Source organism: Buteo buteo, chromosome 6, assembly GCF_964188355.1.
Source record: "Buteo buteo chromosome 6, bButBut1.hap1.1, whole genome shotgun sequence".
NCBI lineage: Eukaryota > Metazoa > Chordata > Aves > Accipitriformes > Accipitridae > Buteo > Buteo buteo.
This window is the reverse complement of record NC_134176.1, coordinates 9,159,782-9,176,612: the sequence shown is the minus strand read 5'-3', so window position 1 is coordinate 9,176,612 and position 16,831 is coordinate 9,159,782. Positions and strand designations below refer to the sequence as shown.

At 42.7% G+C, this 16,831-nt stretch overlaps 2 protein-coding genes across 4 annotated transcripts in view; one reads left to right on the top strand and one right to left on the bottom strand.

The window, feature by feature from the left end:
- The window catches only part of BRF1 (BRF1 general transcription factor IIIB subunit), a 176,918-nt gene that overhangs the window by 89,532 nt on the left and 70,555 nt on the right, over nt 1-16,831 (bottom strand). Inside the window, exons 4-5 of one of the 2 annotated variants that reach the window (XM_075029672.1) lie at nt 16,082-16,113; nt 6,975-7,047 (exon numbers count right to left, since the gene is read on the bottom strand). In XM_075029672.1, coding sequence (XP_074885773.1) covers nt 6,975-7,047; nt 16,082-16,113 — 105 coding nt within the window. The remainder of the gene's footprint in view (nt 1-6,974; nt 7,048-16,081; nt 16,114-16,831) is intronic. The other variant, XM_075029673.1, reaches the window with a different exon arrangement.
- On the top strand, nt 1,478-4,975 carry BTBD6 (BTB domain containing 6). 2 transcript variants are annotated; one of them, XM_075029675.1, is made up of 5 exons: nt 1,479-2,111; nt 2,367-2,661; nt 2,900-2,990; nt 3,267-3,385; nt 3,595-4,975. In XM_075029675.1, the coding sequence occupies exons 2-5, from the start codon at nt 2,456-2,458 to the stop codon at nt 4,625-4,627; spliced, it is 1,449 nt and encodes a 482-aa protein (XP_074885776.1). In that variant the 5' UTR covers nt 1,479-2,111; nt 2,367-2,455; the 3' UTR covers nt 4,628-4,975. The 2 variants fall into 2 exon arrangements, with proteins under 2 accessions (XP_074885775.1, XP_074885776.1); XM_075029674.1 differs by having other exon boundaries at nt 1,478-2,661.

Here is a 16,831-nt window from a genome sequence, read left to right as displayed (position 1 = left end):
GATGTTACAAAGAAATGCCCGGTTTGCTTTTCCATCTCTTCTTAACTGCAGCAGGCCCAAGCTCAGCTCCTCTGGCCGCTGGAGCGGAGCAGAGCAAGGCAATTCACAGCTTTTTCTTCTGAGCCCAGTTTCGGAAGCATTTACACATTCGCATTGTAGCTGTTCAGACATTTCTGCTGGCATTCATGCCCACAGGTCATTTGACAAAACATTGCACGTCGTTAATTTAAATTCTGAAGCTACCAAACAGCCAGAAAATGAATATACCGGTGGGTTTTAAGCGAAAAGCCTCAAAGAGGCCATAAATGGCTAGAAAGTAATACTACCAATACATAAACTAAATGCAGGGCCAAGGTTAGCATAAACATGTCCTGCATGGATGCAAACATTTTAAAAAAACATAGTGATTTTGAGAAGTTGTAAAACCCAAACACGCTGATTCCTTCCACAGGTACTGCAGAAGCACCGCGTCCCCTTTGCCTTCAGGGAGACACCTGGGACTGAAACCCTTGCACAGGAGCAACTTCGAGTGGGGCAAAACCCGTCGGTTTTCCTGAACGGCAACCGCGGGGGCCGTGAAGCAGATAGAAGAAAAACTTTATTTTAGTTTTTAAGAAGGGACCATCTGTTTTTCTGAAGCCTTTCCCTTCTCTCCCTAGCCCACTCACGACTCGGACTTTTGGAAGAACACCGATACCACGTAGTCATTAACGGGAATACAGAAAAAAATCTCGGAAAACTGTTTAAAAGAGCGACTTGCCCACCAAAACAGCTACGCCGGGACGGCAGGCCCGAGGAGAGGAGCCGGTGCCGTGCCCCGCTGCCAGCCCACCCCCACGGGAACAGGAACGGGCACGGGAGGCGGCCGAGGGGGGGTCAGTCCGCGCCGAAACACCCGCGGAAGGCGGGCGGGGGCCGGGACCGGGAAGCCCCGCAGAACCGGGGCGCGGCGGCGGCGGCTTGGGGGCTGCGAAAAAAAACAAGGGGACGAAAAAAAGCCCCCCTGCGACTTTCCCTAACTTAAACCAATTCCGCCCCGGCCGTGCCCCCAGCCGCCCCAGGCGCCGGCCCCGGCGGTGCAGCGCGGCGGCCCGGCTTCCCCCCGCGGAGCTCCGCGGCGGCGGCGGGGGGACGGTGCGCGGCGCTGCGGCGCCCCCGCCCGGGCCGGCCGGGAAAGGCGGTGGGCGCCCGGGGCCGCCCGCCCCGCTCCGCTCCCGCTGCCGGCCGGGCCGGGCTCAGCGGCGCTCGGCGCTGCGCACGTCCCCGCGCCCCCCCCCCCCCCGTACCGGTGCACCGCCGCCGCGGGGCGCAGCGCCCCCGGGCGGGCGCGGCGAGGGGCGGGGCCCACCGCGGAAGATTGACACCACAGCCGGGCGCGGGGAGGGGGGGCGGTTCCCCCCCGCCGCGCCCCGGCGTTCCCTATTGGCGCGGGAGGCCGTGACGCGCGGCGCGGCGGCTGCCTATTAGGGCGGGAGGCGGAGGCTGGGCCCGGCAGAGCCGCGCCGAGCCGCATCCCGCCGCCGCTGTGAGGGGAGCGCCGAGGGCAGCGCCGCCCGCCCGCTCCGCCGCGGAGGAGCCGGGGCGCCCCGCGGCCAGCAACGCCCCCGACGCGGGCGGGAGGGAGGTAGCGCGGAGGAGCAGCGCCGTGTGGCGGCGGCGGGCGCCGCCGCGGGGAAAGGAGGAAAGTTGGTGCGAGCGGAGGGCAGCGGGGCCGCCCCGGGAACGGGACTGCGGAGAGCCGCCGCCTCGCCTCGGCCCGGCCCGGTGCGGCCGCCGCGGATGTGCCCCCGCCGGTCGGGGAAGGACGGAGCGGAGCGCGGTCGCTGGCAGCGGGGATCGGGCGGCTGGTTGCGCTTCACCCTCGCCGGGCTGCTGCACTCGGAGGATTTGTGGATTGACTCTCGCTCCTGACCCACCGCCTCGGCTGGATTTGTGGGGTTTTGTTGCTGGATTGTGGCTTGGCTTTTTTTTTTTTTTGGCTTTTTTTTTTTTTTATTATTATTTTTCTCTGCTCTTTCCTCGGGGGAAGGAACTGCCTGCCAGCCCCGCTCGGGTTCCCCACTGCAATCGTGGCAGTGCTGTGGAGGCTGGGACCCCCCCTTCGAGCCAAGGTGAGCGCTGGCACCGATCCGATACAGCAGCATCCCTTTCCCCCCGGAAAGGTGCGTCGGGCTTGTAACCAAAGAGCGCGCACACACACCAAAAAAACAAACACCAAAAGCCGCCCTGCATCTAGAAGCGTACAAAATACCGAGCTAGTGGGACTCGCATTTGGGATTTGTTAGTTCTCTTGCTCATGCCACTGCCCCATGGTTGCCTCAATGGCAGGATCATGAAGTGTTTGACTTTTTTTCTTCTGCTTCCAGAGACCTTAAAGAAGTCCAAAAAGAGCGTGAGGTCAAACGCCAAGGTGCCAGGATGCTATGAGATAGTGCCCCTGTCCCTGAAGAAGAAGATGGCTGCAGAACTTTACCCTGCCAGCACCAACACCAACATCGCAAACAGTAACGCCGCCGCCGCCACCGCTGCCAACAGCAAGAAGAACGCCCTGCAGCTCCAGCAGAGCGCCCAGCCGCCCCCGCCGCCCCAGCTCCAAAACCTCAACAACAACAACTTGGAGAGCGCCAACTGGCAGTCCTTCCATCCCACGCTGCGGGAGAGGTAAGGGCTCAGGCCCCGCCGGACCCTCCCCGGGAGGGCGGGTAGGAGCGCCGCCCGGCCCCGTGGCACCTGCACCGAGGCCAGGCGTGAGGGCTGGGACGGGACCGACCCACGGGGGACGCCGGTGGGAGGCTCGGGGGGCTGCGTGCCGGCAGGGCTGGGGCAGCAGGTGAGGGAGGGGCTGCCCGTGGCTAACGGGGCTTCTCCCCACACCCTGTCCCCGTCCCCTCGCTTGCAGGAACGCGCTGATGTTCAATAACGAACTCATGGCTGACGTTCACTTCATCGTGGGCCCGCCAGGGGCATCCAAGAAAGTTCCTGCCCATAAGGTTTGTGCAGATCATTTTTGGCTTTTTAATACTGCTGTGCATATTGCCCTCTTCTCCTGCCTTCCGACTAGGTGTCCCCCCCCCCCCCCAATTACGACTCTCGTCTAATCCCAGAAGTAGTTCACATACAGTGCAATTACAGGGAACAGTCTAAGGCAGTCTTCTGCCTCCACTGCAGCTTTTAACTTTCCCTAAGTGTAGCTCTTATCAAAAGCCAGCACACTCAGCCATTACCGATATGTATTACTGAGGCTTCTCTCTCTCTTTATTTTCCAGTATGTTTTGGCAGTTGGTAGCTCTGTCTTCTATGCTATGTTTTATGGTGATCTCGCAGAGGTCAAATCTGAAATCCATATACCAGATGTGGAACCTGCAGCCTTTCTAATCCTATTAAAGTAAGTGGCCACTACAAGTCTGCTAATTACGTGGACAGAATCAAAGTAGCTTATAAAATATACATCTCCTAATTGGTATTGTGCAATACGCACTTATTACTGTCTGCTTCGTGTTCTGACAAATACTGAATGTCAAATTCTCTGCCAGCAAAGATGACTGTAGATCAGTCTTTCACGGCCTATATTTTTTCCCCCCCCCCCCCATCTAGATACATGTATAGTGATGAAATAGACCTGGAAGCTGATACAGTTCTGGCGACGCTGTATGCTGCCAAGAAGTACATCGTGCCGGCCCTAGCAAAGGCTTGCGTCAATTTTCTGGAGACCAGTTTAGAAGCGAAGAATGCTTGTGTCCTGCTGTCTCAGAGCAGGCTCTTCGAGGAGCCAGAGCTGACGCAGCGCTGCTGGGAAGTGATTGATGCTCAAGCAGAAATGGCACTGAAGTCAGAGGGCTTCTGTGAGATAGATCAACAAACACTAGAGATCATTGTAACCCGGGAGGCACTCAACACCAAGGAAGTGGTAGTTTTCGAGGCCGTTCTCAACTGGGCAGAGGCTGAATGCAAAAGGCAAGGGCTGCCGGTTACGCCACGCAACAAGAGGAGTGTATTAGGAAAAGCTTTGTACTTGGTGCGGATTCCGACCATGACATTGGAAGAGTTTGCCAACGGAGCTGCCCAGTCTGACATCCTCACCCTTGAGGAAACTCACAACATATTCCTGTGGTACACGGCTGCAAATAAACCCAAACTAGAGTTTCCACTGACAAAAAGAAAAGGACTTGTACCTCAGCGATGCCATCGGTTTCAGTCGTCTGCGTACCGCAGCAATCAGTGGAGGTACCGAGGGCGATGTGACAGTATTCAGTTTGCCGTAGACAAACGGATATTTATAGCAGGACTGGGATTGTATGGGTCAAGCTGTGGCAAAGCTGAATACAGCGTCAAAATCGAACTGAAGCGCTTAGGAGTTGTCCTTGCTCAAAATCTGACAAAGTTTACCTCCGACGGCTCCAGTAACACTTTCTCTGTGTGGTTTGAACACCCTGTGCAGGTTGAGCAAGACACGTTTTACAATGTAAGTGCTATTCTTGACGGTAACGAACTCAGTTACTTTGGGCAAGAGGGAATGACTGAAGTGCAGTGCGGGAAAGTGACCTTCCAGTTCCAGTGCTCCTCGGACAGTACTAATGGAACCGGAGTACAAGGAGGACAAATACCTGAGCTCATTTTCTATGCATGATGCATTTCACCTTGATTGTATTCCAATACTGCGATGATGCACATTAAGGGATTTTTCAGTTTTACTACGAACTTTGCAGCAGTATGGAATGTTACGCTACTTACCTATCTGCTACATCAGGCTATACAAATAAGTGAAGGAATGCTCTTGAATTTAATCTTATTTTATTTATTCATAAGCTATTTGACTTAATTATTAAGACTGCAACAAGCAGAAAAATGTTAAATTTTGCACGTACTGTGCATTTATTTTGTATATAGATAACTAACTTGCAGACTGCAGCTGACTTAAACAGAATGTTCTAAACTAGAGCAGTTTACGAATCTGTGAAATATAAAACATTTTTACTTGCCCTAAATCCTGTGTACTTGATCATTGCTGATCTTGTGGCTTGTGTCTGTTAATTCATCTATAGTACAGTTAACAGGGGTGATGATACTGTAGTCTGTTCACTGTGTGCATCGACGCAGGGCCTTAGCTATCACTGCAAATACGAAGGTTCCCTTGCCTGGTAACTGAGACTATCCATCAGCAGCCTTTATTGTCCTTCACGAAAAAGGGAGCTGACATGTGGAAGCTCAGGGGTTTTTGTGTGTTGCCTAACCTGAAGACAGACAAACAATGAGTGTAATCAAAGTTGATCAAAATCATCCTGTGGTTATATCTGAAAGCTTCTAACGCCCATTCACACACATCATCTGTGTTAACCTCCAGCCTTCCCAGCAAACAGCAACGCTGACTCTTGCACCTGTCAAACTGCACCCCACTTGAGTGGCCAGAGTCAAGACATACGGATGAAGCTTAATGCAGTGACAGGCTTCATCACAGATTTAGCCCAGAGCTGTAATACTGGCAGCCACTATCTAAATATACATCCCATCGTCACATTTAGGAGCAGGCATGAGAGAAATACTTGTAGTATGTTCTTTAAGTTCACTCAAAATTACTAATTAGAAACAAGCCACCTTAAACAAAAGCTGCTGGATCTTTCCTCCCCTTCTGTTTTTTTTTTTCCTAAAAACGGAGTCCCATCCACTATCAGCATTTTAGAGCTAGTACCCTTAACTTTTATCATTCTGAGAAAAGTAGGTGGTTTTTCTCAAGTGTCTGACAATCATTACAGATGAGCCAATTAGAAATACTTAACTGTTTTTTATAAATCTCACTTCTCATAAGGACCTGGGAAGGAATACTCAAACAGCAGTCTAAACCGGGATTTTTTCTGATGTTTAACAAGTACCTCTACCTTTAAATTAAAAGGGCTTTCTCTTTTCCTAAGCTGCATTAATTTTCACCTTGAAACTAAGCTGCAATACAAATTCTGTCTGTTCTCTCTCTCTCAAAAAAAAAAAAAAAAAAAAGGTAATGAAAAATAAGAAGGCAACTGAATTATTGAAAACAAGAACTTTCTACCAGACTTCAAGCTACGCTAACGAAGCCAGCACACCACGATGGCTGGTAGCTGTGCACTGCCACATACTATCTGGATGCTGTTACAGTGGTGCTCAGTATGTGAGCTGCTGGTTCTCTTGCTGCAAAGGAAGGCAGATGTGTGCCCAGCTGAGTACATCTGAAGGGGCACGCATGTGTTGTTCTTGAACACAAAGGCATCTGATTCTCTCAGTACAGATTAAGGAGAGTGGGAGTGACAATGGGTAAAGATACAGAAGAAAACTCCTGCGCAGAGGTGGGTAACAGTCACAAGACCTCTCTATAAACACACTCTTTTAACTGGAATTGGCATTAATTCCCTTCGCTTAAAAGCTACAGCCTAGACAATAGCTTTTTTACCCTTTTGACTGGTTAAAACCCACCGTCCTATCACTGTTACGATTTCAGTGATGACTTACTAATTAAGAAGGTATTCACGTGCTTGGAGAAAGTTGCTCCTCATTTTCCATCAAGCCACTTGGATTTCAAGCACTGAATACCTCAGCTACAGGTGATGGACAGATAGTAATTTGGCAAATATTTATCAATTGTTGCATCTCTGTGGAATTGAAGTGTGACAGGCCTGTGCAAGCTTGTTGACACACACAAATTTGTTACACAGCAGCCCATTGTCTCAGAATAGCCAAAACTACTCTCGGAAAAAGCAACAAAACTATTTGTAAAAGAAAATAGCATCTATCTCCCAAAAAACTCTTACATAGAACAGGCTCTCATAGTCAGCAATTCAGCACAATGCTCTTCTGCCTGGATTGATTCCAGCTTCATTTTTAAGTTACCACTTTGGTATTTAGCACACAATACTATGTATATATACACACATACATATATATTCTTGTCAAATAACCATGTAGAAAATCCACCCGAATACTCAAAAGTCAACTCATAAAAAAAATACCTATGGCTGGAGCATTTATGCAGAGTTCTCTGGCCAACAGAAGGAAAGTTTTTCCCAGCACGTAGACATTCACCTATTAAAAGACAAAAAAACATTATTTAAATCTTAAACCACAAATGTTTTTAATAGAACATTTATATGGCAAGGAAAAAAAACCCTAACTTTTGAAATCTTAAAAAACCTGCTTTAAAAAAATCAATTTAAGTAATACAAGCAATATTCATAGGTACAGAATAATACGTGGTGCTTGTCAAAAGCTCCACAAATTAGCAGTGTAAATCAAAGCCTAAGTTTACACTGAAAAAAAAAAGTTGTTCGTCATGCTCTTCAGTGGGCTCAGTGTTGCTCTGCAGTACTGGGACAATTTTTCAGTTGTCACCTAACATCTTAAAGCTTTAAGTAGACTTTAATATAATATCAGTATATATAATGTGTCATTTATCTTGTAATGTAACAAAACCTGAGCAAATACAAGTACGTACAAATTTCAGCTCTGTATGATCATGTGAAGTGGGATAATTAAGTATTGCACAAGCACACACCAAGACTTTTCCACCAAAGCAAGGAGGGGTGCTACATGCCCCTAGGGTTATTTGTCATTTCTTACTGTTTGGACATTGCCCCAGATCACCCTACATTAAAAAAAGATAAATAAATTCAGAAAAACCCTAAACCTGCTAAGAAGCCAGGGACAGAGCCCTGCTCCCCTCCCCTCCCCTCCTTCACTGCCGCGCTTAGGAGGATGTAAACTGAGGGGAGAAGTTACTCTTCATGCTCTGATTTGCAATTTATAGCATAGGCAACTACATTTGTATTTTAAAAGTCTGAGGAAGTTTTCTTTCACTATCTTAAGATGTGTTTTTGTGGTCAGCAAGAAAGGCAGGATATACTTCAGTTCCCAATCAGCCCCAAATGTTCCCACGAAGCTCCATGAATACCTTGCTCCCCCAAGGCATATGTAAAGGTCAAAGTTAGTATAAAAAACTCCATCCTCCTACACTCCAAACAAATAGATTTTTTTTTTTTTTTTTAGGGTAGTATATACTCTATTGCTTTCATGTAACAGAACTGCCCCCCTCTTTCCTATGCCAGGACAGTGAAGGTGTTTACTAAGCAGTCAGTTGCACAACTGAGTTGTTGATTATGGTACAAGCCTATGGAAATAAAAAAATCCTGTTACTAAATATATTCTCTTTCAGTTTCACAAAAGAGCTTTACCAACATTAGTTTAAAAGCAACCTTTCCTCCCAAGTGTACAGATACTTCTACCAAGCTAGCAAAAATATATATATTTAAACAGGAAAAAAAAAAATACTGACACATTTTAACCTAGCACTTAAAAATTTTTCTTTATGTGAAAGTGTTCTTAATGTGAATTTTTCTCAAATTCAAAAGATTTTTAAAATGAGAATTTCAAAGAAATCCTCAGAATGATCATGTATCCTGAAAGTGACTGCACAATCAAGTGTACATGACATGATGGTAATCCATTCCATATTTAGTGGAAAGTGTTGAATATCTTCCATGTTGTGTCTGACCAATGGTTGGACTGGCCTAGAAGATATAAAAGTATAGTCTTAAATTTTATTGTCCTTTTTTTTCCTGAAATACCAGACAACATAGAAATACTATTCTATAGGAAGGGAAGTGAACAAAATATACGCTTTGAATAATTATATTTCCTAGGAAGTAAGTCACCAAATTTTATACAGTAAAATAAGCACCTACTGAATCTGGTAATTCATATAGGAGTTTGAGAGCATGTGACTTTCCATAAGCCACAGAGACAGAACAGACATTACTACAGCAAAGTATCTGCAGGGTTTCAGTTGGCTTTAGATGCTCTAGATTCACTGCAAGCTTGGAACAGCTTGTTTTGACCTTTTGTCTAAAAATTATTAACATAAAGAATGGGGGTTTGGCTGTAGTTTCAGCCTTCTAAGTTGGCCGACCAAGTTACTATAAATCTTAAACCTCATCACTTAGATCTTGTTCTGCAAGGACAATCTCACTGCACAAATCAATAAAGTTACTTCAGTGGAGCCAAGTACATATGATGTTTCCATCACAGGCTTCACAAACTCATCTAGTTCTTTCATTTTTGTCTAGGAAAAAAATCACTCACCCTCAAATTCAGACAAGTATTTATCCTGGCTTTTTTTTGTCACGACATCCAAATACTTGATGTCTGTCCTCATCAAACCATGTCACTCTAAGAGACTCCTCCCAAGCACTTTCCATAAATGCAATCATCAAAGAACAAGTAAGTATAAAGAGGCATAATGAAGCAGGGTTTTTTAGTGAAGTTCTAACAATCAAAGTGGGTGCCGAATTAAATCTAAAAGCAAAGACAAATGCATAATAAAATTGCTCAATGACTGTTTATCCTCCTCTCCTTGGCCTAACTAAAAGTCTCCAGATCCATAGTCTATTTGAGAAGTAATGTACTTAAACCTAACCTGCTTTTCCACTTCACCCACATCGTGAGTGTTTTATGACCAACTTCAAGGTGTAGGCAGTGTATTTACACAAAATAATAAATTCAAATCGAAATGATACATCAGGGAATTTCTTTCTTTTGATCACAAGTGCATTTCTTTGCAGTTTCTGGTTACTATCAATTTAGAAAAAAGCATAATATACAGTGGATTACGTGCTCTATATTGTTTTCTTCATGAAGCTTACACATTTTAATGCCAGGGTAAGTCACAAAAAGAATCAGGAATATTTAATTACTTCCAGTTTTCCTGGCAAATCAGTAGGAAAAGAGACTTCAGGCCCTCTCAAACAATACGCTTCTCATCTTTAAAAGTTACCAGATATTCACAGGTTCTGGGGCGTTTCTCATAAATGGGAAATTAAAAATGGCATAAAGCTCACCCAGAAATCTGTAATGGCATTGAACTACTGAAACATGATATTTAAGAACTTCTGGGTTTAGTGGAAGAAGGCCCTTTCACTAAAATTTTATGCTGCTGTCACTAATTTCAACTATTACTCATGCACACACACAGAGATCCTATGACAGATATGATATATAATAGGCATATAGATAGAGTCTTTCTTTACTCTCATCATTTGTATGTTTTTTTGCACTCCATTAAGTTTAGAAAATTAAGAGAATTAATTTAGAGGCTTACTTTAATTTCTAGTTCTTTCTTCATTAAGAACTTCTTATAAAAATTCACATACTCCAATCCATCAAAAGCTTAACACTCCAAATTTAGAACCATATGACATTTGCATTCATAAAGCCTAATTTTATATGAGTCCTTAGAATGGTGAATAAACAAAAATGCCCTTCTAAAAGGATGCCTCTGGCTTAGACTTGAATTGGTGCAGCTTTAAAGCTTACCTCATCGACTTTGGCCTCTTTTCCCCCTTCTTAATTTAAAAGGATCATACTGAAAAGCAGCATTTCCCCAAACTCTCCCCAATCAAAATTGTCAAAGTGTAACAACTGTTTTATAGACTTTCATGAGACAGGCACTCTTTGTTTGCATACTTTCATCAGATACTAAAATTCCCTAAACTTGATGCAACCACTCGGTTTGAGCATCAACACCTAATACAACGGAGAGTGGTGCTGACCTCTGTCAGAGGGGACATCTTAAAATACCTGCATACCCTGATAGTTTTTACCATATTATTTTACATTCAGTTCACATTTAACAGAGTACGTTTACAAACATATGGACCTGCCACTGAGTTGTTGTTGTTTTAAAAAAACAACTAGTCTTCAGCAGAAAGACATCTTTTAGACAAAAAGTATGTGCTCACCAAGGCACTGCAAAAACCCCTGGTTTTACCCTTAAGTTTTTACAGGAGAACTTAAGATTCTCTAAGATGTTGTCCTTTACCAATAGGTAATTTCTGCTCTTGTTACAGAACACTTTATATTAGCTAAAAGGGGCATTTGGAGAAGGAATGGCTTCCAATTATTCAGTTTCATCTTTACAGAAAGATCCTTCTACTTGTTATACTCTTTGCCCTTCACAGTATTTTTTGGAGACACAGTCTTTTCATTTCACATCTGTCGGTCATCAGATGCTGATTTCAAAGGGACACTTTCATAGGGACTCTTACCCTTTCATAATTTCCTCTTGCTTTCACATCATGCCTGATGTGTTCACAAATACCAATATACTTCCACTTCTAGAAACAACAACAAATACCTCATTTCCAGAAACACAGGAATTCACCTGTTCATCAGTCTAACACCTTCCAGAATTTAAAACTCTCTTTGGGAAACGGAATCTCCCATTCCTACAGTTACTAGGTCACTTTACCTCTGGACTGTAGCAAAAAATAAAGCTGCAATCATTGAGTGAAAGTTTTTGCTTGACCATAAGTTCCATAAATTTATAAATCAATACCCTTTCACCATGACAAATTTCCAAAAATGCTTTTCAAGACCATGGTGTGGCATTCTGGAAAAATACTACAAATGGTGACAGTGGTTAAGATATTCCGTCTTTGAGGAAGACAAAGACCGGGCAGTTGGAACACGATGAGAATTCACACTGTGAAACATCCATGGCTGCTTGCCTAAATAATTAAGCAAGCATGAAAAGCAAATGAGTTTTTAAGGAGAGTGTCTGTTGCTGGGGAAAGAGGCACCTGTGGTTATTTGATTCATTATTAACACTTCTAGTATAGTAATGCCTGAAGGTCCCAACCAGGTTGTTTAAATTAACTCAATCAACATAGCAATTTGCATAGGGGCAATAAAGGCAAATGCAGTCAACATGTTAATAACTTTAAATGAACAAAGGGTATTACAAACTGAGGCAAATGAGTATAGTCTTTAAAACATACTCTATTTTACCCTTCTCCACACAATAAACTGAAACTTCTTATTTTTTGGATCCATATTGCAACCAGAACATTACATTTAACCTCGAAAGACAATACACAAAACTACAAACATGTACCAAACCCAGCTTGTCAGACTGCAGTTCAAAAAGAGACACAAATCAAAATTAAGCAGCTTCCTCTCATGCTACGCTTAAAGCATTGCCTTCAGTCTGGGGACTCTGAAGGGAGAGTCTACTTTTGCTAATCACATATGTGGTAGTCCTAGCATTCCTCCTCCAACACCGCAGCAGTACAATAAACCATTATCGTACCATCTACGCAAGAAAGTCAAAGGGTAATTTGCAACAAGCATAGAGGAATCAAGGAGGCCAGTGCTGCCTGTAGAAGAAATAAGTAAAAACAAGTATCCAAAAATAACTCACAATAAAATTCCTCCTGGACAATAAAGTACTGTTACTTGACTAGACAAATTGAAGATAAAGAAATAGGGGGCGAGAGTTGTGGTTTTAAGTGGAAAAGAGACCTAAGGAGGACTAGACCAAGCAAGTACTAGTTACTGATTTTCACTTCTTGTGCTCCCTCATGTAGAACCGTAGTATAGTTCAGGTTGGAATGGATCTCAGCAGGTCTCCAGCTCAACCTCCTGCTCAAAGCAGGGTCAGCTACAAGAAAGACCAGGTTGCTCAGGATCTTAAAACCCTTGATGGACACAGACTTCAAAACCGCTCTGATATCAATATTTCTTGTTATCAAGTCAGAACATCTCATTTTAATTAATTACTTCTGTTGCTGCTAATCCTCCTGCTACGCGCGCCTGTAAAGAGCCTGGCTCTGTCTAACATCTCTTCAGTAAGCATTAGCCTTATTTAACAGCAGGACACACCACAAAGCACACTAAAAATTGTATTCTACTAGGCTGAAATTGGAGATCAAAGCACTGCCAACACCTCTTCCCAAATTTTATGACCACATTGCAAAGACCATGACACTGGAGATTACAAGAGACTAAAAAAGAAACTGCGATTTCCAAGGATGAGAAAGGCAGCATTTCACCACACTGAGATCAAAACTTTAGCCAAATAGTTCTCGAGGTGCAAGGAATGAGGTGCTCTGAAACAGATGAGCAAACCTAAACTGCTCAAAAGTTGGGCCAAGGCTAGACAAGCTTCGCAACTCTCCTAAACAAGCAAGGCCTGTCACTTAGATTGGACTAGCAAAAAAGCAAACAAAAGGCCTGATTACAGACCTCTCTAAAGACTGTATTTGCAAGTAAAATGCAGTATTTGAAAATATAAGCAAGTACATTCCCTGTCAGAGACTGATGACTGATCGTCCTTCCAACTCAATCAACATGCAGCATGACTCTGCTCTGCACAAGGAAGGAGCCTGATTTGTAGCAGCAGTCGGGACATTTTCAGTTCATTTCAGATAATGCTTTAAAGTCTAAATGTACCAGAGGCATACTGAATCTGACACAACTTTCAACAGGAGGTTTCCAAGACACAGGACATATTTCACCTGAAGATAAAACAGGAGAAAAAATACCAAAGAAATTGCCTTTCCAATTAAACAAACAAAAAAACCCACCCCAAAACAAAAATAAAAAAAAGGAAAAAACCAATCCACAACCATGACATTTTTGGTTTTTCCAAGATGACAGCAATTTTGAAGCTCCAAAAACTATTATGAAATGTAGCAGTTCTCCAGTGGAACATGACAAACTCCCACATCTCAGTCAGCAGTATAAGAGAAAAACTGATATGACTTCTTAAACAGACTGCCATTAACAGTGAAAATTAGTCTTCTCTATTGCTAAGTTTTAGCAGCATAATATTATTCTAAAAGCATATTACACTATATGGGACAGCTTTTTTATTTTTTTTATGGAGAATGGGGGACCAAATCCCAAAGCAACTCAATAAAGACAGGAAGAGAGGTTGTACAAGTACAGACCAGAGCCTAAGAGGCCACGCTTAGGATTTCCACCCCCCATTTTTTTTTTTTTTAAAAAAAGCTAAACAGAGCAACAACAGAGAAAGAACACAAATGTGATAGGTCATTAAACAAATATTGAGTTGCAGGTAACAGCAGATTCAAATCTTCTTCATATTACTCTTACTTTTAGCTACCACCTTTCTTATGTTGTTGTGAGCTACAGAGAGTGTTAGCTCTCCCAGTGCTTGCAAGACACTGGTTGAAGGTCACTGATGCAGAGGGTGCCGTAAGTGGGATGCAAAATGGTACCGCTAATATTGTTTCTAGCTGCAAGATGGCAAAAGGAAGCAATGGATGGCCTTTTTCACAGGCTTTCATTTATCTTTTTTGCTGGTAGCTGGAGTTAGAAAGCTTACTTTTTGTTTTGCTTTTAGATGAAGCAATACACAAAAGGCTGTTATGCCTTTTTTTTTCCCCCTCAGATGTACTGAAACCTATTTCAAAGTGTTCTGTAACTCAGTCAGTAGCCTCCATGAAGACATTCCATAAGGATGTTTAATTTGGTAAATTTCTTCAAAAAAATTTGCGGTCAGATGATTAGCAGCCCTGCAGGTCACTCCACCTCCCACAGTAACTGAGCTGCATCAAGTAGAAAATTCTGAAGAAAAAATCTCAAAATTTTCTATTAGCATCTAAGCAAGAGTTGGAGAAGGTCAGCAGTAGCTCATTTTTTAGACTTTCAGATGTGATTTTTTTTTTTTCTGACATAAGATTGACACCATTCTCATTTTACCAAGAAAAACAGTTACCTGGACCAGTATGATATATTTTGTACAGGTAAGTCTGAACAAGTTATGTATTTTGGAAAGATAATACCACTGCCACTACTACCACTGCTAACAACCTTTCTTTAATGATATTCACATCCCAACTTCAGGATGGGAGAGCTGTCCATGAAAAAAAGCACTTCAGGGTAATATAGTACAATCTAATGAACTAATTGCTTTTCTTTTTTAGGCACACAATCTGTGGGCAAAGGCTGATCTAAACCAGAATGTACTGAAGGTTTCTGCCTGGGCCATAAATGTTTTGCCACCAAGGTTTTTTTTGTTTGTTTTGGTTTGGTTTTTTTTCTTTGTGTGGTGGGTTTTTTTTAAAAACAAACTCAGGGTGGGGGAGAAATCAAGCTAGGACCTGAAAAGCTCACTTATCTGTTCTTAAACAGAACTTTCTGGCTAGCTACAGTAAACAACAACATTTAAGATTCCTGCTTGCTCAGAGTCACCTTAAAGTAGAGCACATCAGAAGTCTTCACACAATTAAATACATAACACAGATCCTGCTACTGAAATTTTGAATTTTTCCTCTTTCCGGGGTTGAATATTTCCCTACTACTAATCTATTTCTGTCTCTCCCATCTCTTCAGTTACCCCTCTTTAACCTTTTGGTCCTCACATGCCCAGTCTCAACACCTTTTCTGGCTGGAACGTATAGAGGGGAAAAGACAAATCATTCAATCTTTCTTGTCTGTTCCTACTGACAATACTTTTTTTTCTTTTCTTTTACAGATACAATACCTCTTCTTCTTCTTCATATTGTGTGACTATTCTTCATATTAGTGTGATCATTCTATTTCATAACAATCACCATGAAAAACCACCTATGTTTAAAAGGAAATAAACCTCCCATTCTACACATGCAGTATTTGGTTAGAAGTAATCAAAGTAATTCAATAAGAATTTAGAAAAGAGAACAAAGTTACTAATTTTAAGAATTAAAGATTCATTTGATTATTGCAATTCCAGCAGATTGCTTCAAGCAATAAATAGTCTTCAGAGAGATGCCATTTACCAGGACAGCTGGGAGGACAAAAATAGATGCAACTAACCTACTCACATTGTATGTAAAACAGTTGTAACATGGAGAATGAGCGTAAGACAGCATATGTCAGTAGAGATTTCTATTTCCACATAGAGAGCAAGTACATATTTCTCTCAAAATACATTTTATAAAACACTTCTCTGTAGTACACTAATCCATTTACACAGTATTACCTACCAAAAAAAGTTATTTCTGTCTTCAACAACTGTTGTTTTAAAAATGACCCTCTGCCATTGCAGTGACTCTGAATCCTGATGTAACTCTTGATATATTATTTGCAACATTAAAAGCAAAAAATATTTGTTTGACATTTAATTTCACTAAACAATTATTCTCATATACAAACCCAGTAGTTTTCCAACTCAGAATTTTTAAAGAGAAATTAAAACATCCCAAATGGCCCATGACAGCTCTTTCCTTGCAATTAAAGTTTAACATTTCAGCAAAAGTTTAAAACAAAAAAGATACAATACCTGAAGAAGGTCACTGAGGTCAAGTAACATGTCTGTGAAGAAGTCAAGGAATACACATGCTTGTTGAATGTGACATTGTTTCTTAACTTCATTAGCAACACAAAAAAAGGAAGAAATAAACCCAGGTTTAACTGTCAAAGAAACCAAATACAGACTAGGTACTTGGATGCACCACTTCTGCTAACAGCCAGCATCCACCTAACAGTTCAGCTCCCCAGAAAATCCTGCCAGCACCAACTCCATTTACTGTACAAGTTGTCTATGTGGAGTGATGGTCTCAAAGAAAAAGCCAACATCTTGTGTGACTTAGAATACTCACCATATACTGCAGCCTAAGAAAGACCCAATGATAACAAAGAACAATAATAGCAGCAAGATAGAATACTCTTATTACACTTCATTTAAGAACATAAAGCGTCATCAGTCTCCTATGTCAGCTTAGGAGCCCAGGATCCCAGAAAAACAGATGGAAGAGCAAACTAAGAAAACTGCAATAAGCTGCTTCTGTCCTCTTCTATAAGGACCTGTCAAAGAGCTCGGAAGAGAAAGCCACTTTGGCTACTCTCTTCTCTGACCAAGAAAATCAGCTGTTACCTTTGAGTTTTCACTCCCTCCATCACATCCTATGCTGCTGCAAAAACATTAGGTCACTGGCTACTATGCATCATGGACACACTTGGAACTCATAATAGCTAAAAACAAGCCAAAACCGCTACAAGTTTCCATTAGATTTTACTGATTGTAAGCACA

Excerpts from the sequence above, each read along its gene's own strand:
- BTBD6 (XM_075029674.1), top strand. The coding sequence starts at position 2,297 with ATGCCACTGCCCCATGGTTGCCTCAATGGCAGGATCATGAAGTGTTTG. Across the intron at positions 2,991-3,266 it reads AGAAAGTTCCTGCCCATAAG|TATGTTTTGGCAGTTGGTAG; the intron begins GTTTGTGCAGAT and ends TTTATTTTCCAG. Across the intron at positions 3,386-3,594 it reads GCCTTTCTAATCCTATTAAA|ATACATGTATAGTGATGAAA; the intron begins GTAAGTGGCCAC and ends CCCCCCATCTAG.